At 37.9% G+C, this 23272-nt stretch overlaps 3 protein-coding genes across 8 annotated transcripts in view; 1 reads left to right on the forward strand and 2 right to left on the reverse strand.

Annotated features, from left to right (window-relative positions):
- STXBP4 (syntaxin binding protein 4) overlaps window positions 1-15418 on the reverse strand; it is a 147007-nt gene extending 131589 nt beyond the window's left edge. Inside the window, exons 1-3 of one of the 4 annotated variants that reach the window (XM_033089637.1) lie at window positions 15301-15418; window positions 8906-9028; window positions 5225-5357 (exon numbers count right to left, since the gene is read on the reverse strand). In XM_033089637.1, coding sequence (XP_032945528.1) covers window positions 5225-5357; window positions 8906-8952 — 180 coding nt within the window. In that variant the 5' untranslated portion in view covers window positions 8953-9028; window positions 15301-15418. Of the gene's footprint in view, window positions 1-5224; window positions 5358-8905; window positions 9030-15300 lie in introns of those variants that run through there. The other 3 variants (XM_033089638.1, XM_033089640.1, XM_033089639.1) reach the window with 3 other exon arrangements.
- Window positions 15338-21786, forward strand: LOC117013015 (cytochrome c oxidase assembly protein COX11, mitochondrial). The gene is made up of 4 exons (XM_033089645.1): window positions 15338-15826; window positions 18823-18978; window positions 20234-20359; window positions 20747-21786. Exons 1-4 carry the CDS (start codon window positions 15464-15466, stop codon window positions 20927-20929), a joined length of 828 nt encoding a protein of 275 aa, XP_032945536.1. The 5' UTR covers window positions 15338-15463; the 3' UTR covers window positions 20930-21786.
- The window catches only part of TOM1L1 (target of myb1 like 1 membrane trafficking protein), a 50361-nt gene continuing 48361 nt past the window's right edge, over window positions 21273-23272 (reverse strand). For all 3 annotated transcript variants that reach the window (XM_033089641.1, XM_033089642.1, XM_033089643.1), the window contains 2 exons: window positions 23062-23126; window positions 21273-22478 (listed from right to left, as the gene is read on the reverse strand). In XM_033089641.1, coding sequence (XP_032945532.1) covers window positions 23063-23126 — 64 coding nt within the window. In that variant the 3' untranslated portion in view covers window positions 21273-22478; window position 23062. The remainder of the gene's footprint in view (window positions 22479-23061; window positions 23127-23272) is intronic.

Below are 23272 nucleotides of genomic sequence, written 5' to 3' on the forward strand. Positions count from 1 at the left end.
GGGGGACAGGTAATACATTCCTCAGAAAGTGGTCTTTGAATTGATATCTGGGAGTGATAGGAAAGTAGGGGGCAAAAGGGGGCTGTTCTCAGTCAGAGGGAACAGTATATGAAATGAGAAAGAACTGGAGCCCTTTTAGGAACTGAAAGAATGCCACTCTGGAAGCATACAGATGGAGAGCCAGAGAAGTGGAGTTGAAAAGTAATATTATACAGAGCCTTGTAGATGGGGAGGGAAACAGGCATGGTGCATAAGAACAGAAAAAGCTATTGTGAGGTCTAATAAAAACTGATAGTGCAAATCTCGGTGATGGCGGTAGAGATCAAGAAGACTGGGAGGGTTAAGAGATATTCAGAGAGTCAAAAGTCAACAGCATGTGCTAATTAATTGAATATGGGTGTTAAAGGAGAGGTAGTAGTTAGGATGCCACCGTGTTTCCCTGAAAACAAGACCTAGCCAGACCATCAGCTCTAATGCGTCTTTTGGAGCAAAAATTAATATAAGACGCGGTCTTATTTTTATATAATATAAGACAGGGTCTTATATAATATAATGTAATGTAATGTAATGTAATGTAATATAAGACCAGGTCTTATTTTAATATAATATGAGACCAGGTCTTATATTAATTTTTGCTCCAAAAGATGCATTAGAGCTGATGGTCCGGCTAGGTCTTATTTTCGGGTAAACACGGTACTACGTTTTCCAACTTTGTGCAAATTAAAGGTGTCATTCACCAAGCCTGGGAACACTGGAAAAGGCCCTGTTTGGGAAGAGATGGGCAGATGAGGGTGTGGTGTGACTATCACCTGTCTTGCCACAGCAAGCTGAGTTTGAGACACCTTTCAGAGATCCAAGTGGAGATATCAGGGAAATGCAAATCAAAACTATAATGAGATACAATCTCACACCTGTTAGAATGCTATCATCAACAAGACAAGTAACAACAAGTGTTGGAGAGGTTGTGGAGAAAAAGGAACCCTCATACACTGCTGGTGGAAATGTAAATTGGTACAGCCACTGTGGAAAACAGTATGGAGCGTCCTCAAAAAATTAAGAATAGAATTACCATACATCCCAGCAATCCCTCTTCTGGGGATCTACCCCTGAAATCTGAAAATATTTATACATAAAGATATGTACCCCAATGCTCAGTGAAACATTATTCATGGTGGCCAACATATGGAAACAACCAAAGTGTCCTTCAATAGATGATTGGATGAAGAAGTGGTACATATATACAATGGAATATTACTCAGCCATAAGAAAAGATGAAATACTGCCATTTGCAACAACACAGATGGATCTTAAGATTATTATGCTAAGCGAAATACATCAGACAGAAAAAATCGAGAACCATATGACTTCACTCATATGTGAGATATAAAATTGAAACCAATATACAAACAAGACACACAAACAAAAACTCATTGACACGAACAAGTTTAGTGGTTACTGGAGGATAAGGGGGAAGAGGGTGGTATAGGAAAGTAAAGGGTACCAAATATATGGTGATAGCAGAACTGGGGCCCGCCTGGTGGCTCAGTGGTTGGAGCACTGTGCTCCTAACGCCAAGATCGCCAGTTTGATTCCCACATGGGCCAGTGAGCTGCGCCTTCTATAGCTAAGATTGTGACCAACAGCCAACGGCTCTCCCTGGAGCTGGGCTGCCGTGAGGAGCCAGAGGTTGGTGTGAGGTGCTGTGGGCTGCTGTGTGCTGCCGTGAGCTAAGTGTGCTGCCATGAGCAGCCAGTGGCCAGCGTGAATGGCTGGCAGCAATCGTGAGTGGCCAGCAGCAGGCGAGAGCTGCTGTGAGCTGCTGTGAGCGGCGACCTACAACCGGCGACCGACTGCCTCAGGGGTGGCAGGGAGCACAAGGCTCATAATACCAGCATGGGCCAGGGAGCTGTGTCCTACACAACTAGACTGAGAAACAATGGCTTCAACCGGAGTGGGGGGTGGGGGAGAGGAGGCAGGAAGAAGGGGGGAAAAAAAAAGAATTAAATTATTCTTTAAAAGAAAAAAAAAAGGAGAACTGACTCTGGGTGGTGAACACACAATGCAATATATAGATGATGTACTATAGAATTGTACACTTGAAACCTATATAATTTACCTTACTAACGTCACCCCAATGCATTTAATAATAATAATAAAAAAAGAGATCCAAGTGGAAATGTTGAGAAGGCAATTGGATACGTGGGCACGAAGCTCAAAGGAGTCCCTAGACCAGAAAAAGGTGTTAGCTAGAACGCTGAGGACTACAAACTGATAGGGACTGACTGGTGGGGTGAAAAGGGTCTTGGAGTTTTCACATTTCCTTAATTCAGTACCTAAGCCATTTGTTCTCAACCTATAGACTGCCTCTAGCTCTTAGAGCTGGGATGATCTTTCCTACTTGAACTGGATAGGTTTTCAAGATATCCCAACGGTTGAACTCTGAATATATTTTTCAAAGAAATATGATATTTTGGTTACTGAACTAGTATTGCATTTCATATGTGCCAGGTGGAAAACATTTGTGTGTGCATGTGTGTGTGGGGGCGGGGAGAGAGGCAGGTGACAGCTAAACATAATTAATTAAAGATTCCTTCTGAGTCCCAGTAATCCCCTAACATATGAAGTTTAGGGAAATAAAAGGAATATAATCTATCTATAAGCTCGAGATTGCCTTATTGTTAGTTCTGAAACAATATAATGTTAACATTAGAACAAGTTAAAGCACTCATGCTTTTAAAAAATATTAACAGTTGCTCAGCTCAATATCCTTAATAAGGATGACCGTATGAGCCTGTGTCTCCTACTCTGTGAATATACCTACTACGTAGAAATTTTGTGCAGATTAGGAATTTATTAACATTCAAACAGTATGTAGAACACAGTAAATGCCATTAACTAAAAATATTTTAAAATCAAATAGCATCCACTTTGTATTTGCAGAGTAAATATGCATATAACTCTCCACCATGAAGAAGTATATAAAAATAAATGTAAGCACTGCAAACTCATTTATTCTCCTCTACACATTTCTCTATTTTGGCTGTTTTTTTCTCTTGGACAGGACCAGGAAGAGCCAAAGAACATTAATAACTCTGTGCTGCCCTCTAGTGGTAAACACAGAATATAGTCCATACAGGGTTTTGCTTTTTTTTTTTTTTTTTTTTTTTAATTTATTGGGGTGACAATTGTTAGTAGAATTACATAGATTTCAGGTGTGCAATTCTGTATCACATCATCCATAAATCACACTGTGTGTTCACCACCCAGAGTCAGCTCCCCTTCCATCACCATACATTTGATCCCCCTCACCCTCATCCCCCACCCCCCAACCCCCTTACGCTCTGGTAACCACCAAATTATGTTCCCCAGATTAATTTTCAAACCCCGTGGCCATCCTGTGGTCACCGACTGCCCTCCAATCCCCTCACCCTCCCCCCCACCCCCCACCCCTCCCGCCCATCTAGCAACCCTCAGTTTTTCCTCATTGTCTCCCAAACTGTTTCTGATTAGTTCATTCACTTATTCTTTTCTTTAGAATCCGCAAATAAGTGAGATCATATGGTACTTATCTTTCTCTGTCTGACTTATTTCACTTAACATAATGTTCTCTAGATCCATCAGGGTTTTGCTTTTTAATTCTCTTTCAAACAATGTAAGTCTAAGAAAACAAGAGAAAGTATAATATATATTATGGGTAGAATTTTGTAGTTTGCTATCACTGATAGCTGATAAAGAGTCACTCAGCATCACTGCCATCAACTTAATACTTTAATTACAAATATTTTTCAAGCACAAATTGATATTTGTCTAAAAGCAAATTTTTATCACGTTTGAGGTACAGTGATCTATTATTCCATTATATCAAGTGTTGTAGTCTAAGAAATAACTTATACTGAACACACATACTCCTGTCATCTTCAAAACTAAACTAGTACTAAACATTTCAATTCTTACAAGAAAAACTTCATTTTTTTGTTTGTTTGAATTTATTTAAATGTAGCACTTATATATATTCTTATTTGGTTAATAATTTAAATTCAATAGCCCAAAATCTATATCCTTATAATACCCTAAACTTATTGTACTAATACTTACAACTCATATACTTGGAAGATACCTTATTATCTCAACAAGCCTGAAACAATTAAAATCATTTCTATTTGTTTTGGAAGTTATTAGTGAAACTGCTTTTTTTCCTAACAAAGAAAAAAACCTCAGTTGAACTGATAAACTGCTTGCTAAACAAGAGCATGGAGTGAAAATGGGAGTAAGACTAGGACTATTTATTCAACCAAAACAACTAGAATAACAATAAAACAATAATGTGAACAATGATAAGAGAATCCTTTCTCATACGATACAGCTTAATATTAATAGACTATTTCATTAAATTCTTTATAGCCTATAAAGAATACATTTATATCCTATAAATATATAGGAAATATCCTGTAGTACTGGAGGCAATTTTCGATAAAAGACATATATAATCATATTAGTAAAACAAAAATAGCAAATGAAATCCAAGAGAAATGAGAATGCAAACGGAGCAACCAGTGTGCTAACTAAGTCGCTGGTACTGTGCTTCAAGTTTGGATCTGAGCTTCCCAGCAACCAGAGCAAAAAGGAACTCACGAATTACATATTTCTTATGTTAGAAAGGAGAGCAAGACTTTCTAATTCCTATAAAAGGATATTTTCTGATCTTAATTTTAAATCTAATTTCTCACACAGATTCTAAGTCTATTCTCACGTGGGCAATCTATTAGTGACATAATTAACAAACTCAACAAGAATTACTTTAAATTCAGAAATGAGTGAATTTCATCTGCTGAGTGTTTTTATTTATTTTGGGGTGTTTGTTTTTAATTTAGGAGAGGCTAAATGAATGTAGTTCAAGTTTAAGTGATCTAACTTAATCCAAGCTCAGAGCAGTGGATAGCCAACGTGTCTTCAAATATAATTTCTCTCAACTAGATATAGGATATGAGTTGATCAGCATATAATTAAAAATACATAATCTATGAAATCTGTTATTTTCATATTTATTTCATATTCATTTGTTAGATTAAAGCTCCTTGAAGGAAAATGTCTACCTACAAGTTTCTTTGTATCTTTCTGAGAAATGGTCATAGTGGATATTCAGCTAATATTAAAAATATATTGATGAAGTAGAAAAACAAACCTCATCACTAGTCATTTTGTTTTTTTTTATTTTCATTTTTACCTTATAACAATCTCCTCCAGAAATGATTTCCTGAATATACACAAAGGGACCTTCATTCCGGTTAATTCCTCCTAGGATCTTCAGACCAAGGCCCGTTTCCTTGGTAACTGTAATCATCTGAAAGGCAGGATCCCTAAGATAAAGTAAATTAGTACTCACAAGTTAGCATAGAGATCTGTACCTACTTTTTCTTTTAACTACTTGTTAAATCAAATTCTTAGATCTAGATAATTCAAAATACTCAGGACATACTAGCAACTACATTATAAAAAGTATGGCGATACAAAGGCAATCAAATGGATTTTCTTACCTCTATTTTTAATTTTCTCTACAAACCATAAAGAAATTACAGCAATAATGCTTATTTCTTTGGAGAACAAAGAAAACTACTTTAAAAATATTATTGAGACATATTTTTAAATTTATTAAGGTGACTAAAAAGATACACCTTTAGTTGATTTTTGGACTACACTGAGGAATTTCAATACTAAATATTTTAATGAGTTAGGTAAGTGACTTTAAAAGATAGGTTTGCAGCGATTTAAAGCAAAATAAATATAACTTCCATTTGACTTTCAAAAAAAAAAAGCTTATCCTTTTAATTTAAAAAGAGTATTTTCCTGGTACAAAGAACTTGCTCCAGCTGCAATTTCTGTCAGACATAGGGGAATGCCATTAGAAAAGAAACTGTCAAAATAATTCTGTAAAAGACGTTCCATTTCTGAACACTCTGGTCAGAGCATTGACTTTTACTGGTGAATAAAGTCTGAAATGAAGCTTGGGGCTGCCTGCTTATATATTATGTACTGGATATGGTGCTACACAATATATATACATTATGCCATTCAATTTAGTATTTATAAAATCCCTCCTTTTTCTAAAGGAACCAAAATCTGGGATGTGAGCTTGGTGGCCTGAGTTTACAAAGCTGGAGAATAGTGAACCCAGTCTGTCTTACTCCAGAGGCAAAATGTGGTATGAGATTTGCTTCAGATCTACTGTTGAATATAGAACTTCCAGCTATCTTCAGACATTATAAAAAAACTGAAGCAGGTCTTTAAAAAAGATTTACTTCATATCTTACATGATTATAGCTTTTAAAAAAAGCTTTCTTAGTTTCTACCATAGAAATTCTGACTATAGGAAGTCCTCACTTTACATTGTTGATAGGTTCTGCCATTTTAAGCGAAAGGATGTATAAGGAAACCCATTTTCTCATAGGCTAATCAACACAAGAGTTAAATTCCTATGGCAATTCATAAATGTTACAATGAAAAAATGTTGGGTGAAACAATATTATTTGAGGACTTGCTGCAAATCTTTAGGAAAACTCTTATTCAAAAGTTAGATTATTAAAACAAAAATAGAATAAAGGAAAAAAAAAACACCTTACAAAACTCCCTGTTTTTTAATATTTTGCTTCCTATATAGCACATCACTTAGGGTTGCATTATATTGAATTTAGCTCTAGAGTCAGAAGGCCTATCTGGTCAATATGGCATAGTCAATTAGCTACAAAGAAGGCAGAAAGATCTGGGTCCAAAATGTTCTACTGTCATGGATTTCAGAAACTCAACCCGTTTTTGATGGGACATTAGGTTGCAAGAGCACAAGGGAGTGAAGCCTACAAGTGCGAAAGATGAAGGAGAGAACAAAGGTACCTCACTAGGCACCTCCAGTAACCTCTAAAAGTGAATTCCTTCAATGGGGACACACATAATCTCCAGCACATATTATTTCAGTAAAGCATCCCTCTTTTTCTAATCCGAACAGAGTATTTATTGTCAACACAGCTGTGTATTTACTTGCAACGATCTAAAATTTCTGTATTGTTAAGAATTTATATTACTTTTTTGCTATTAAAAATAATTCTGCTGCTCAACTTTAATCATAATAAGAGAATAACAAGTTAAAACTAGGCAAAAGTATTGCTATTCCCCTATCAGATCAACATAAATTTAAAACTTCGATATACTCTGATGACAAAGCTATGGGAAAAGAGGTACTCTTGTACACTGTTGGTGGGAATGCAAAATGGAATGACCCCTAAAAAGGGAATCTGGGAATCTCTAAATTTACCCTCTGAGCCAGCAATCCCATGTCTCGGAATCTATCCCAAAGGTACTCTGGCAAAAAAATACGAAATGACTTGATACTAGGTTATTCATTTCAGCATAATTTGTAATCACCAAAAACTGCAAACAATTCCAATGTCCACCAATAAAATACTGGCTGAATACACATGGTACAAACACATGATACAATACTGGACAGTAATAACAGGGACGAGAAAGATCTTTATAAACTGATATGTAGTGATTACCAGGATATAATTTTAAGTTAAAAAAAAAAAGCAAGGTTAAAACAGTATATACAATATGCTACCGTTTTGTTACGAATATGCCAGTGAGTGGAGCCTGGGAGCTGAAGCCTGGGTGTTTTGGGACATCTTATGTGATTTTTAACCATGGGCTTGATTTGCCCTGAGCAGTTGAACAAAACTGTGCTGTCCCAGGTGTGGAGCTCTGTGCGTGGAGCTCTTTGCAAACCACACAGCTGGGCCTGGCTTGTGTCCCTTGAAGACTGGAGCTTTCCAGGAGGAGGCATCAGGGAAAGACACCCTGAGTTTAACTGACTTGACACCCTTTTCCAGGGAAGACCCAGTGAATCTGAGTCAAAGGGCTGGTGTACACTTGTTTATTGTGTAAGCAAGAGCAGAATGTCTAATGTATAGTGGAACTTTGTACAGAACAATTCACTTTGAGGAAAAAAATGTAATTATTATGTGTGTAAATGCATATATACATACATATATAACATGTACATATATATTTATATGAATATGCATTTCCTTATGCAAATGAAACACTTAGAAAAACAAGATAAAAGTGGTTATTTAAAGGAGGAATGAGGGCACAGAGTCGAGAACAAGAATGAGAGCAAGATTTCTCTGGGTATACTTTGTTATATGTGTGCTACATACCGCAAAATGGCTAGCAATTCTTCCCATCCTGTCTACATGCCTCACTCTACTGTTCCTTCCATTAAAAAGTAAAGTCTGTATCTCTACAGCTTGAATTTGGACTTGACCATTTAAATTGCTTGAGCTAATGGTACATGAGCAAATGTGAGGGAAATAGACATTTGAGAAACACTTGTGCTTCTTCCTGGGAACCATTCCACCGCCATATGAAAAAGCCTGAACGAGCCTCCTGGAGGATGAGAGACCAGGTCGCAAGAGACCTCAACCTTCCCAGATGAGGCTCCAGAACATGTGAAGAAGGCCACCCTTCATCATTGGCTGCAGACCAGAAGAATTAATCATGAAATCATGACAAAGAAAAAAGGTGTTTTTTTTTAAGGCACTTTTGGGTGTTTTGTTACTCAGCAAAAGCTAATCTCATGTTATTTTTATACTGAAATTATAAAATATTTTAGATATTCAAAAAAAATAGATCAAAATTTTTAAAAGCAATCTGTAAAAATAATTCTAAAAGAGGATGCAGAATTTGTCCTACACGGTGATCTACACTGAAAGGTAATTATTGATCAACTTCTCATTATTGCTCTCCTGTACCACAGGTCAGTAGCTGTATAAAATTTTCGCCAAGTGTTCATTGGTATTTCTCATATTTCAAACTATGAGAGTTCAAAACATACTAAATTTAACTTAACAATTACTTTTCAAGTAGACCGGATGATACTACAGCAGACGTATTTTTATTCATGGTTCCACCACGGTAGCCTTGGATTCAACCACTGTGTAAATGAAGGTCTTGAAGAAATCGATAAATTCTTCTTTTCCTAAGATTGGAGAAGTAGAAAATAAATTGTCATGTCTTAGAACAGTCAAATTTGCTTTAAACTTTGCATAAAAACATTACATACACTTGGCACCTAAATAATATGTGCCTGCGTGTAGATGTTAGATGTATTTTATATATTGGGCTATGTCATTTTAGTCATTGCTCATAAAATCTGAGAAATGTAAAGATAGTTCTCTAGATGGATAGATGGAGCTATATTATTATCAACATCTACATCTGTATAAAATCTGCCTTTTCTGGCAGAAATGAAGAATACAGTTTAGCTTTAGGTAACTATTATAGCTTCTACTATTAATAAGCTTAAAAACGACATAATAATAAAAGATTGAGGGAAATGTCACTTGTAAGCACAAGGCTAGGTAGTTTATAGTCAGAATATCTGCAAAATAATTATACAACACACTGTTGAAGAAAACAGGAATTCCTATTGTCTCACCAACTATCTTAAGGGACTCCCTGCAGATCCTATATTACTCTGACTCATATTACTCCACAAGCTTTTTTAATATTTTCCTATGAAAAGAAAAAGATGTATTATTTTAATGTGTCTTACAGCTCCACTGTGAAAATTACAGAAAATAGTGCAGTTTCATTTAATTAAAACATTATATTTGAATAGAGATTTGCCACTTCTGCCTAAGAAATATGAATGAAATACAGAAACTTGAAGGTGAAAAAGATACTAGGATCCTTTAGCACAACGCTCTTATTAAAGAAATGAATATCTAGATTCACAGAGATTGTGTACTTTTCCCACCATGGTTGTTTTCCCAGATAGAACTCAGGCTTCAGAGACTAGTGCATGGACCTTGACATCAGATAGACCTGGTTCCAATTCGAGCTGCTAGAGCTTCTCACACCTGTTTCTTCACAAGTACAATAGGTAGTAGTGATGGTTTTACAAATGGATACACACGTCAAAACTTACTAAAATGTTTCACTTTAAATATGTGCTGTTTGTTATAAACCAATTATACCTTAATAAAGTTAAATTTTTTTAAAAAAATCTGATTTTCAGTTAAAAATGCACCTTGACTTTGGCTTGTACCTTCTTACCCTCCAAAGAGTCCACCAATATGAGAGTAAAGGGTTACAAATGGTATAAACTCACAATGTTAATGAATAAACAGAAGAATTTAATTCCAGTATTTAATGTTAATTTCACCTGAAATTATTCTGTTTAAAAACAATAAAGAGCTCTGAACAACAGGGTTGCCGGTTCGATTCCCACATGGGCCTGTGAGTTGCGCCCTCCACAACCAGATTGAAGACAATGAGCTGCTGGAGGGGCGGCCGGATGTCTCAGTTGGTTAGAGCGCGAGCTCTCAACAACAAGGCTGCAGGTTCAATTCCCACATGGGATGGTGGGTTGTGGCCCCTGCAACTAAAGATTGAAAAAATGGCGACTGGACTTGGAGCTGAGCTGCGCCCTCCACAACTAGATTGAAGGACAACGACTTGGAGCTAATGAGCCCTGGAGAAACACACTGTTCCCCAATATTCCCCAATAAAATTTAAAAAATAAAAATAAAATTAATAAATTTTTTTTAAAAAAGCACTTTGGAATTCTCCTTGACACTGGTTTTATATATTTGGAAGAGCACTGCATCAGGAAGCACACTGGTTTAGAAGTTAGAATATCCAAGTTTGAGTTCCATTTCCGCTGTCCAGTAGCCACGTGACTGATTAGCCACTTAACTCCTCTGTTGCTTGGCTTCTTCATGTGTAGAATGACAAGGTCATTCATAAAATGACCTACAAAAGTTCTTTTTTGGCTCTATGAATCAAAAATTCTATTCCAGGTTTACTAAATTACAAGTCCCCGAGTGTTTTTTGAAGGGAGAATTTTCTTTTTTAAGTTTCTTTTTAAAATCTCTAGGATTAGATACCCCGTGAATGGGATGGGGGTAGTCTGCAGTCAAGTCATCTGGGAGCGGTTCGAGGGGTGGGAAAATCGTGAAATTTTATATTAAGGTCATTTCCATAGAGAAGAGGGCACAATGGTGCTGGCTACCCAACAATCTGTTGGGATTCTGTGACCTACAAGTCATAAATAACCTACTAGGCACAGATTTACTGAAACTAATACAATTTGTATATCTTATCACATCAATGGTTCCTCAGATAGCATGAGCTATTTACCTAATCCTAGAGTTGTGTAAGAACATTGGCAAAATCAGGAATGACTCTCTTACGTGGGCTAGGCTTTACTTAATTGATCTTTATTTAAAGTTTCAGGAAATCAAGATACAAAAGATTAGTCAAAGGGTAATTTTACTATCTCCTTTAGTCTTTACCCAAAGGCAATTTTCCAGCTACTAGTGCATTTTTTTTCTTTCAGGAATCTAAACAGTTCAGGAATGCTGCTCATTCGCCTTTGGGGATGGACGTACAGCATCTGCCTGTGACACAGCCCAACCCTGTGGGAAACACCAGAAAAGTGCTTCAGACGAGTCTTAGACTTCTTGAAACAGGAGATCCTCATCAGAGCAACAGCTCACAGTTCTCAAGCACCTATCCACCAGCCATGCACTCAGTAGAATCATGTGCAGTGACTATGCTAAGTGCTTGTGATATTATGCGGAACAATCCAAGGTGCCTGCTCTAATGGTATTTACATTCTAGTGTCGGGAGAAAAACAGTAAAAAACAAGAAACAGCAAAATGAACTAACTTTCAGATACCAGAAGGTGATATGATCAAGTTTGACTGGACAGAGGAGTGCTAATTTAGATTGGGTAATGGTGTTCTAGCCAAGATCCAAATAATAAGTCAGCCAGGAGAAAAACTGAGGGACAAAATATTCCCAGCTGAGAAAAGGTCTCAAGGCAGCAAAACCAACCTGGGGTGTTTACAGACTAGAAAGAAGTGTGGCTGGCGCATGGTGAATGTAGACAAAGATCAGAGATGAAGTTAGAGAAGTAGGAAGGGTCTAGATTACCTAGGGTCTTAAGGGCCATGGTAAGGAGTTTGGAATTCTGCTTGATCTTATTTCATACAACCTAACTATTCTCCGAAGACCTGAATTTGCCTTTTGTCTTATCTCTTAACTTTAACCTCTGCTTATTCCAGATAGGTTGACTGTGCTTAGCTTGAATTATGTCAGAATGTCAATCAGTTCATTTGGGATATAATATATGTTGGGGGCCAGTACAAAAATGAAAATGCAAGGCCCCTTCAAAAAAATTAATTATTTCAAGATAATGACAGCAGAGAATTAAACCAAGTATAGAGCCCAACTAAGCCTACTTTTAAAAGAGTAGGGCTTTGTGTAACTTGCATAAGTCATGCACCCTGATCTTGATAAACTTTACTTGACAAATGATCTCTGTTTTCATTTCACCTTATCTGTCAATCATATAAACTTGTCCAAGATCTTTTGGCCCCTGAAACATGTCACTTAAAGGAAGATGCCAGGAAATCAGAAACTCGGATATCAAGACTTACTGAAGCAACTTCAGGCCGTTAGTATGCACTAATTGAATCGGGAAACAGTGATTATCTAGCGTATTCTCAAGCAAACTAGAATTCATTTGTTCTTACTATTTATTCAAATGCATTGCTCCTCCTCTTTTAGGTACAAGGAAACTATTGTAATAAATAGCTACCAAATAAACAGTTGTTCAGTAGCTTTATTAGGCAAACAGACAGTTAAGAAATACAGCTCAGTGACTAACATATTAAGATTTAAGTTGCAATTTCCTTAATTTATATTAACTACTAAAAATGCCAAAAAATCAGAAACCAAATTTTAAAAATAATACATCTTTATAACCCTTAAGTCTTCAGAAAGCCTGATAACCAATAATCAGATAAGAAAACATGTACGACTATCAAAATGGTTTGTTTTCTTTCTTTGTCCACCTTTACCCATTTCGCTCAACCCCCACTCCCAAAGTGGTTTCTATGAAAAATAACATATGCAAACCTACTATGCAAAATTAGACATGATCATAGCTAACTACAGAGGGTTCACAAGCATTAATTATTTACTGCTGAAGAATGGCATTACAAATTAAAGGTGCCAAGTCTGAAATCGCAGTCCAGTCCCTGATATTTTAAGTTCATATTCAACACCTCTACCTGCAGAACAGGGTTGTCCTAACCTGGCCCTGAGGCGTTTTCTTTCCATTCAAGATAGACCCACTGTGTAGCATTAGTTGTCATAATGATTTATGCACTATCACAAGCACACTCAAGAGTTACAAGAATTGCAGCCAAACCACTTTACTGCTATCAAGATTACTGTACCTTGGAAATGACTAGTTTCATTTGTAATTACAAAATAAAATAAAATAATAGAGTCCAAGACAAAGACACTACGACAGACATAAAAGTACTGCTACCTACTGCTACATGGAAGGGTGGTCTAGAGAAAAAGAATGTTGGAGGGAATGTAGTGTTGCTTTCACTGACACTAACATTTGTGTGAGGGTTGATTCTATGCTGTTAAGAAATTAAAAAATACGATCCGTCTTGTCCTTGAAAGAGCTGACAAGCTGGTGTAAGAACTATGGGAGATACAGATGAAAACGATTTTCAAACATTCTCATAAAACAATGCAAATACATTTGTAGAATAATAGGATCTTGAGATTTTTGTGCCAGAGTAGTACTCTTAGTCAGAAGGTACTTGGATTTTACTGGCTTTGCAACTTTCTGGCCTTGTGGTCACAAGATAATCAATTACTCACTCCAGGTGACCATCATCACTCACCTGCACTACTGCAATTGCCCACTAATTATTCCACTTCCATTCTCCACGACAGAACCAACATCGGCTCATTACCACTTATAAGCTGCAAACTCAGCAATAGCTTCCTGTTACTTTAGAATAAAATCCAAATCCTTGGACATGGCTTGAAAGGCTCAGTATGATCTGGCCCCTGTATACCTACTCTGACCCCATTTCCTACCACTTTCCTGCCTGCTCCCCATGCTTGGAACACATTGGCCTCCTTTTCATTCTTCAGTGGTATCTAGCTCTTTCTTGCCTCTGAGCCTTTGAATGACTTGGGATTGTCACTGTGGAGATAGCTCCTTATCATCATTCAGGACTAGACTCAAATGTCACCTCGTCATTTGGAGGACTTGACTTTCCTCCTCCTCCTCCTCATTTTCACTATCTTCTTCCATTGTCTTCACTGTACAGATTGTGATCTGAACTTCCCTTACGTATCTGTTACTTGATGACCTACTGCGTCCTCAGAAGAAAGTACACTCAGAACAGAAATGATCTTGTTTGACTTTTTTTATGCTGTAGGTTGAACAGGATCTGACCCACAGTAAAGAGTGAATGACTTAAAATGTTGAATGACTTAAAATCATGAATGACCCACATGTTGAATGACTTAAAATAATTTAAGTCCTCAGGCCTTTATTTCCCTCTCCCATCAAGTTGGGATAATTATACCTGCTCTGGTCATTAGAAAAAGCCTAACGTTTATTAATTTTTTACTATGCCTCAGGCTCTGTGACAATCACCTTACATGTGATAATTAATATTCTCATTTACTATTATGATTCCCATTTTACAAATAAGGTCGTCACGTCTTAGGTCAAATCACTAGACTAAGGACACAAGATCAAAGTGAGGACCCGAGTATGAATTCAACCTTTACTAACCTCAGAATCTGAGCTCTTAACCACTACTTTATAGTTCCTAAAAAAGATGCTTATTTCCATTACAGCAAAACCGGCTACGCTGTCTGTTCCCCTCAGGTCCTAGTTTGTCCTGTGGGACAACTGAAGATGAACATCTTCAACCCTTTCTTAAATGAGTCTCATATCCTGGTCTGGTCAGTCACTCTCCTCTAAACAAACTTCAGTTTGACAACATCTCTCCAGCTCCGCAATCGGTGATTTGCACGGGGCAAGTAGTTAAGGGGCCTAAGAGCAGTGGAAGTCGCTTCCCAGGGGCTGAGAAAATGTACATGTGAGTGTTCGAGCGGGCTGTGGTTAACACAGGAAGGCTTCCTGGGACAAGTGACCCTGGAGCCCAGGTCCAGGGCAGGAAGTTAACAGGCCAGCGGTCCGAGTACCCCAGGTAAAAGGACCGCGGGATAGCGGCCGCTAGGGGCCGCTAGGTCGAGACAAAGGCTGATGGAGTTTAGGAAAATCAGGGACACAAACCCAAGTGGTGATGGATGCACGCGGAGGGCATGGAAAGCGTTGTTCCTAAAAGTACGTTAGATAGGAACTGGAGGGAAGAAAAGTGGGAGGAACAGTCATGAAGCACAACGCGAACTTACCCGTAACCTGGCAACCGGGCCTCCGTAGCTCAACTACAAGCGCAGCCTCCCGAGGAACCTGGTAGCCAAGGCAGCGGCAGGCTCAACTCAGATATCGCGAGACAGAGCAGCCCTCGCGAGATCTGCCCTCGTCCCTGACGGGCGGGTGTTCTTTCCGGGAGCTATGGGAGGGCTCTGGCGTCCAGAATGGCGGCGCGTCGCTTTTTGTGGCTGGCGCTGGAGCCACCCTGGGCCCCCGACCGGCGTTGCGGAGAGGTTAGAGCCGCGTCTAAGGCCGGGGAGGAGCGGCACAGGAGGTGCTGAGAGGGGGCTGAGGCCGGTCGGGACATGGAGGCGCCCGAGTTTGGCCCGGGACCTGGCCGTGCAGGCGCCGAGGCGGCCGAAGAGCACAAACCCTTTCACGCGCGCGCAGGAGGAGGAGTGGCGGCGGCGGAACAAGACCGTCCTCACGTACGTGGCCGCGGCCGCCGTGGGCATGCTGGGGATGTCCTATGCCGCGGTGCCCCTTTATCGACTCTATTGCCAGGTAGGGGCCGGCGCTGACCGCTGGGCGGTGTCATGTTGGGAGGGGTGTCCCAGGTTATCTGCCAAAGAGGAAACAGGCTCCAAAAGGTGACTTGTCCAAGGTCACCAAGGAAAGGAGTGGCAAAGCTACAAGTAGAACTCAAGCCCTTGGAGTGATCGTTCTTTTATACCAACCACGCTGCAGAGTGAAATTCCTTGATCCCTAAGACATAGCTCACCCACGAGGTCCGCAGGCAGCCTGTGCTCAAGTGTCCAGCGGTCTACTCTGCCCTACCTTCCTGCTGCTCACACGCGTGCCCGCTTTGGCAGTGTAATTTATATTAGTACGTTTCATTCTGTGAACCACGTACGGTTTTGGTTTCTGTGCGAACGTTAACCCTGGAAACGGGAATATGCGATTTACTTGTTTTTAACCTGGGAGTAGCTTTTTATCCATACAAAGAGGCACGCCTTAGGCCTTTTAGGACCCCACCCCCGTTAATATATGACTGGAATGTGCTTACCCTGCGGTCCCTTTTAGTTCAGAAACTAAATCGTTCACACAGTGTGTTCCCACGAACCAGCAGCATCCACATCACCTGGGAATCTGAGTGCAAATTCTTGAGCCAACTCCAGAACGACTGAATCGGGAACTCTGGAGCAAGGCAGGGCCCAGCAATCTGCATTTTAATAAGTCCACTAGCTGATTTTGATGCGAACTAATGTTTGAGAACCACTGGCAAAGGCCAACTTCACCTATATCGCATATGCTCTCATTTGTTCTTAAGTAGTAGTTTGAGGCTTTGACTGGGCATTAGGATCACCAGTGGAGCTTAAGTAGACATGCCAGGCCTCTCCTAGCCGGGGATTCTGATTAGGAAGTCTGGGTAGGGGCCAGGAATTTCTGTTTAAAAAAACTTGCCACCAGTGAGAGCTACACATTGGGTTCATCAGTGTTTGAGAGGGGTTCCCACGTTGTTGTTCCCATGGGACTCACCTGGTGAGCTTTTAAAAATCCTGACACCCAGATCACATCCCCAACCAGTTAAATCAGAATGTCTTGGAGTGGGCGTCAGGCATTAGTAATATTTTAAAAACTTCAGAATCTTTGCTGCCAGTGTGGTTAGTACCTGGCTTACTTCCCCCATGCTTGCGGAGCTTAACTTACCTTTATTTTCTATAATGGCTGAAACAGAAGTCACAAGGACTTTCAGTCTCCTAATAGCATTTATGTGCGAAAGTGCAACAGCTTGATTTCTGGAGATGAGTGTAGAATGTGAATTAATTCTCGTCAGAGGCCAGCCTGGACCAAGCATGAATCCCAAAACTACCAATTGGTTAAATAAGCTAAACTGAATCCAAAACAGCAAGTATAGGTCTCTGAAAACCACGTGGGGGACAAGGGCGGTTCCCCAAATATTTAGAAACGTCTGAAGATATTTTTGGCTGTCATAACCTGCGAAGTGAGGTGGGAGGATGCCACCGGTATCTGGTAGGTAGAGGCTAGGGATTCTGCCAAACTCTAACACTGCACAGGACACTTCCCACCTTCGCCCCCCACAACAAAAAGCATTATCCAACCCAAAACGTCATTAGTGCCAAAGTTGAGAAATCCTGCCCCAAACTGAAGTAACAATATTTTTCACACGTGTGCAAGCGCAGGCCAGAAAAATAAAAAGTTGTCATTTGTGATCCTAAACTTAAATCACAGTTGGATGTTAGTGACATTTCCAAAAGAGCATCTCTTTCACTTTTGGAAACAACTTTAGAGGCAAAAATAAGGGGTTCCATAAACCACTTAACACGGTGACCTCGTTTTATGAGTATGGAAAACAGTAGCCCAAAGAAAGTAAAGATTTATGTGGTTTGTGTAGCTAGTAAGTGGCAGAACTAGACTGGAGCCCAGGACATACTTTCTTTACAGTGCCCTTTTCTATTCTTGTTTAATTTCTTTAATCATCAAACTTACAAATTTAAAGAATCTATATCCCAAGATTGCTTGTCAGAAAGAGTACATTAAGGAATCTGTATTCAAGTGACTCAAATTCTTTAGGAAAAGGAGTTATATCTTAAAACCTAAGCATTATAGCCCTCTTGGGCAGAAGAATATACTGATTCTTAAAGTAAATAAAGGCTTGCCCTCTGGTTATAATTGAATAATGTTAAATGGCAGTTGAGTGAAGCTAGCTGACTTGTGTAACAAGTAGAAGATAGTAATACTATATTTTGCTGGGAGTCTTCCCCTGGCCTCAAATGTGGTTTTTTTCCCTAGTATAGTAACAGATTAATTATCTGGAGACCAGAATTCTGGCAACTTCAAGCATCAGAAGAATGATGACCTTGGAAGTGAGGATTTTTTTTAAGCATCTCTGATGATAAAGTAAATAATGTCGATGAATATAGGGGAAAAGTGTCATACACAGATGATTCTGATGCCTTATGATTAGTTGATGCAGTGGTGAAAGGGAACAAGTTCTCTAACTGATGGATATCTGTAAAAGCTACTATACCAAAAAATACAGAAAAAGATTACAAAAACATTGACCAACATGGGGAAAATACTTATGATGCTTGAGAAAGGCAGACTATACAAATGAAGCTATAAACTTATCTGTGCTATAAAGTTACGATATGGAAAAGGACCAGACAAGAATGTAGAAAATGTAATTTACTGAAATGACAAGGTTGTAGATAAGTTTATTTCTATCAATAGTTGATATGAAATACTAGCAATAAGCATGTTAATGAAAAGTTAAACTAAATATTCTGAGCAGGGGAGTGTTTGCTGTCTTCCAAATGACTCATTTTTCACCATGCCAGATAACCAAGTGATTATTAAAAAATAAGACTTGAATAAATATAGGCCCTTGATACCCCCAAAATGGTTAAACCACTGACATCATTCATAGGAAGCAGTGAAACTTGGCTCCTACTGGATTACCAAAATTAAATTGTTTTTATCCAATAAATAGATTATCACCTAAAAGTAACATTTAACATTGTATTTTTTTTATCTAGACTACTGGACTTGGAGGATCGGTAGCGGCAGGTCATGCATCAGACCAGATTGAAAAGATGGTGCCTGTTAAGGATCGCGTCATTAGAGTCACCTTTAATGCAGATGTGCATGCAAGTCTCCAGTGGAACTTCAGACCTCAGCAAACGGAAATATATGTAAGTGATTAAAGCAGGTATTGAAAGATTACTTGTTTCAGTGTACTAACTCCTTTCATCACTTAAACTGCTTCAGAATTTAGGAAACACGCATTTAAACTTAATTTCAAAATACTGACAGACCCCATTACTGTAATTCTTTTATTCCCCCAAACTGCTTTTTGACAGTGTCCTACGTCTAATGTACCAGCATATACTTTTAACTTACATGGTACTATAGTAAAAGTCAGTTTGGAACAATAGAAAATGTCATGTTTTTATTAGAATCATATTAAGAATTCACTAAGAAGTTCTCGGGTCTATAGTAAGTAATCGAGATTAGGAGTGGCTGTCATGCTACTCGTATAAGTTGACTTTTCTTCAGATATAGATGATAGGATAGGAAAAATGTTGAAAATCATTGCTTACAATGAAAAGTAGTTTACTGATTTACATTGAAAGTATCCCTGTCCCTTAAGAAATACATGTGAGGACCTTTGAAGTAATCATCCTAGTCATGTTCAGAAAGATTGTCCCTTAAAATGGGATCCTAGAGGATTTAACGGAAATGATTTCATGAATGGAGGAATAGCCAGAAAAGCTTAATTGTGACTCTTATTAGTGCTTAATAAACCCGTATTAGTGCATCTCCAGGTTAGTAAACAGGACTGAATCTCTTCGATGATTGAGAGCTTTATAAGTTATGATTCTGAATATTAGTTCCAATCACATAGAATGCAGGGTATCAGTGGCTAAATTGGTACAAATGACAAAGCATCCCTCGACAATTGATTTTTTAAAGCCTGGCAATTTAATCTGTTGCTCTCTCAAAAAAAAGCGTGAGTGCTGCTTGGTTAAATAAAAAGATTCTTTTCAGTTTTACTCTGGTTATAAGTTTAATTTATTCTGTTTCTAAGCTAAGTTTAATGTTGGTAACCTTTTAAAAAGAATCTTCAATAATATAATGAAGTGTTAAGAAATTAGGCTTGAGCTATTATAAGCTTGGCTTGTCCTTGAACACATTTAAATAATTTGCAGATTATTGAAGACTTCGGATATACAAGAGGACAGCCCATAACTAAGTATGCAGAATAGAGCATTGGTTCTTCACTGACATGTGCAAGTAAATTGTGAAAATCACATGTTCATGGGTAGTATTCACACCCTTAACATTAGTTTAGATATGGTATTACAGTCTGATGGATAGGAAAAATAGAGAAAGAAGATGTGTGAGACTTGAAGTGCTGCTGATGTATATATATATTTTTTAAAACAGGTAGTGCCAGGAGAGACGGCACTGGCATTTTATAAAGCGAAGAATCCTACTGACAAACCAGTAATCGGAATTTCTACATACAACGTTGTACCATTTGAAGCTGGACAGTATTTCAATAAAATACAGGTACAATTAAATGCAAACTATATAGATTGATAAAAGTACATACAAGTGTTTAGTACTAAATTTACTGCAGTGTTTTAGTGGGTACTAATTTCTGAAAATTTATTTCTTCTAAACTTCAAACTGGTTTTTTTTCCAATGCTTACAACAGCTATGCAGAGGTTTAGAACCAAATGGATATCTGCTTTTAAGATGAGAATTTGTTGATTCTTAATTCTTAAAGCAAAACTCAATCTGAGATGAAAAGATGCTATTACCCTTTCACAGAACCTAAAAGATTATATTTATATAAACAGTATGCTTGTTAAAGCCAAGAACTGAACCATTAGTTTCTATTGTAGTTAATAGAATAGAAATATTAATAAATAAATACCTTTCTATAACTTCTAGTGCTTCTGTTTTGAAGAACAAAGGCTTAATCCACAAGAGGAAGTAGATATGCCAGTGTTTTTCTACATTGATCCTGAATTTGCTGAAGATCCAAGAATGGTGAATGTTGATCTCATCACCCTTTCTTATACTTTTTTTGAAGCAAAGGAGGGGCACACGTTGCCAGTTCCAGGATATAATTGAAGTCAGCAACTAGGGTCTCCTTCAAATATGTGATTTTTGAAAAATCATGTATATTGTCTTCTCAGAAGAGAAATATTCTACAATAATACCTCCCATTCTATTTTATGCCTTCTATTTTAAATATTATGTACTGAATTTTTTTCCCCCAACTAATTTACCCTACTTAAGAGAACAGGTTCAGGTTTTTATCATAAGGAATCCACATGCCTATTTACAATGTATGACTGACTGTTCAAAACCATATTAGAATTTGTTAAGTGATATTAAAATAAATTGCTTTGTTTCTTTTTTATATATATAGGCATGGGCTTGATGGATCAGCATAATTCGCTGATCTCCTTCCAAATTATTAGCACTTTGTATTGGTAGCAATGATTTTTTCTTTCTTTTTTTTTTTAATGCCCACGTGTTGTCTTAGGCTCTAGAACTTGTAACCATTTTTATTATTTCTAAAACAGTTGGTTACTACTTTCTTTCATTGTGAGTCACTTTTAAAAGCTCAAAATGGAAGAGGAATCACTAAGCCCTAATAGTTTGCCCAAAGATTACATTCTGATTTCAAATGTGACTGTTTTTCCTTTAAGATACGGAGCAATTTACATTCAGAGTACTGAATAGGTACTTTGAAATTTCAGTATCATCAAAATGAAATAAAATGCGTTAAATATCTACGAGGCTTCTAGCATTTCCTGTGATGGTTCCAAGTCCCTGAATATTAAAATGTTAAGTGTGGGATTGTAAAGATTACTGACATCAGAAGTTCTTCAATGAACAAACTGTAAAAAAGATGTATTAAATTGTTTTAATAGTAACTTGTCATTGTAATTTATGACATAAACGAATGTACAATTCTGAAAGTTTTCCAGTATTATTTGTTCCAAATAGAAATATTAATTTGCAGTAAAAAGAAAAAAAAATAACATTTAGTATTACAAAGAATTGTATTTAAAAGCAACTCGATGTAAAGTCCAGTGACCTCTTCAGGGCACCTGAAATATAAACTACAGTATCAAGGCTTTTATAATTCATAATTCTAAACAAGAATATTCTGTATAAAGAAGTGCAAATTGACTTTTACATTTGATTTTAGTTAAATGAAGGCAGTCAATATTCTTCCTGAATAAAATAGTTTCTCACATTTCATATTTACATCTATTCAGAATTATATTGTAATAAAATAATCTCCATCTACGCTTTTCACAGCTGTGTGATGATGATCTAAATGTAGGAAAGCCTTTGAAACGTAAGGTCCTCCAATGAACCTGGCTGGCCTCAGCACGATGAATTTGTCTTCTGTTGAAGTTTTAAGTGAATATATGTTAAAAACCAAGTTCTTTTGAGATAAAGCTTGAGCTGCTCTCAGGAACCATAACTCTTACTCTGGAACGGTTACTCTTCTGTTTAAACTTCATGACTGCAGAGGACAAATGTCCACCATGGTTTTGCTGTGTCGGTAGGTCTTGTCTTCTGGGTCTCAAAGCTAGACAGGGTCTACCTTTTAAAGAGTTGGTATCCCTAACGCAGCTTGTGAGCTGGTCATTCACTTTCCCTAGAATAAACAGAAGGTAGTCAACCATCCCCGTCCTTTCCTTCTCTTTCCTCCTTCCTTAATAACTGGAGAGGCACGTACTGGTAGAGGAAAAGCAGGAATGTACTGTTTCCATGGGGAGGGGGCAGTAGAGGGGAATAAATAAGGTTAATAAGTTATTGGTGGCCACGCATTCAGTAATAAATAAATGACTGGAACCGCAACTAGAATCCAGACCTGAGTTAACAATGAATGGGTTCTACCAGTCCCGGTTAACAAGTATTAACTGCACATGAAAAACCAATGTCTGATTCCAGTGCTAAAAAATTTTTATTAGCAATAATACTTCTATACATAAACCAACTTCTACATTGCTTCTACGTTGCCAGGATTTATTGTTTTTAGCTAACAAGGTCACAAAGATGATTTCCTTAGTGAACAAATAGTTCATTAGAATTTGAGTGATTTGGAGAAACTTGTACATTTTACTCACCAAAGTGTCAGAGACTCAGATGGCCCTTACGAAAGGTAATACTAAATAGAGAAAGTGACCACTGCACTGAAATCATGTAGAATGTGGAATGTTACTTGTGTAAGTCTTTACCTCAGCAATCACTATGACTTTGAGCTCCTTTGCGCTGATGGACATCAATTTCTTCATAAATGGCTCTGAAACAAACAAGCCATCATGGCAAAAGGGTTATATATATCAGTTTCAAAGTACCATTTAACTAAACTAACCAGTTTCAAAGGCTTTAACTAAAAATCTGGTGCCCTCTAATGTTCAGGGTATACCAGTGAATAAAAACAAAAAC

This window comes from Rhinolophus ferrumequinum, chromosome 21 (assembly GCF_004115265.2).
Source record: "Rhinolophus ferrumequinum isolate MPI-CBG mRhiFer1 chromosome 21, mRhiFer1_v1.p, whole genome shotgun sequence".
NCBI classification, from domain to species: Eukaryota; Metazoa; Chordata; class Mammalia; order Chiroptera; family Rhinolophidae; genus Rhinolophus; species Rhinolophus ferrumequinum.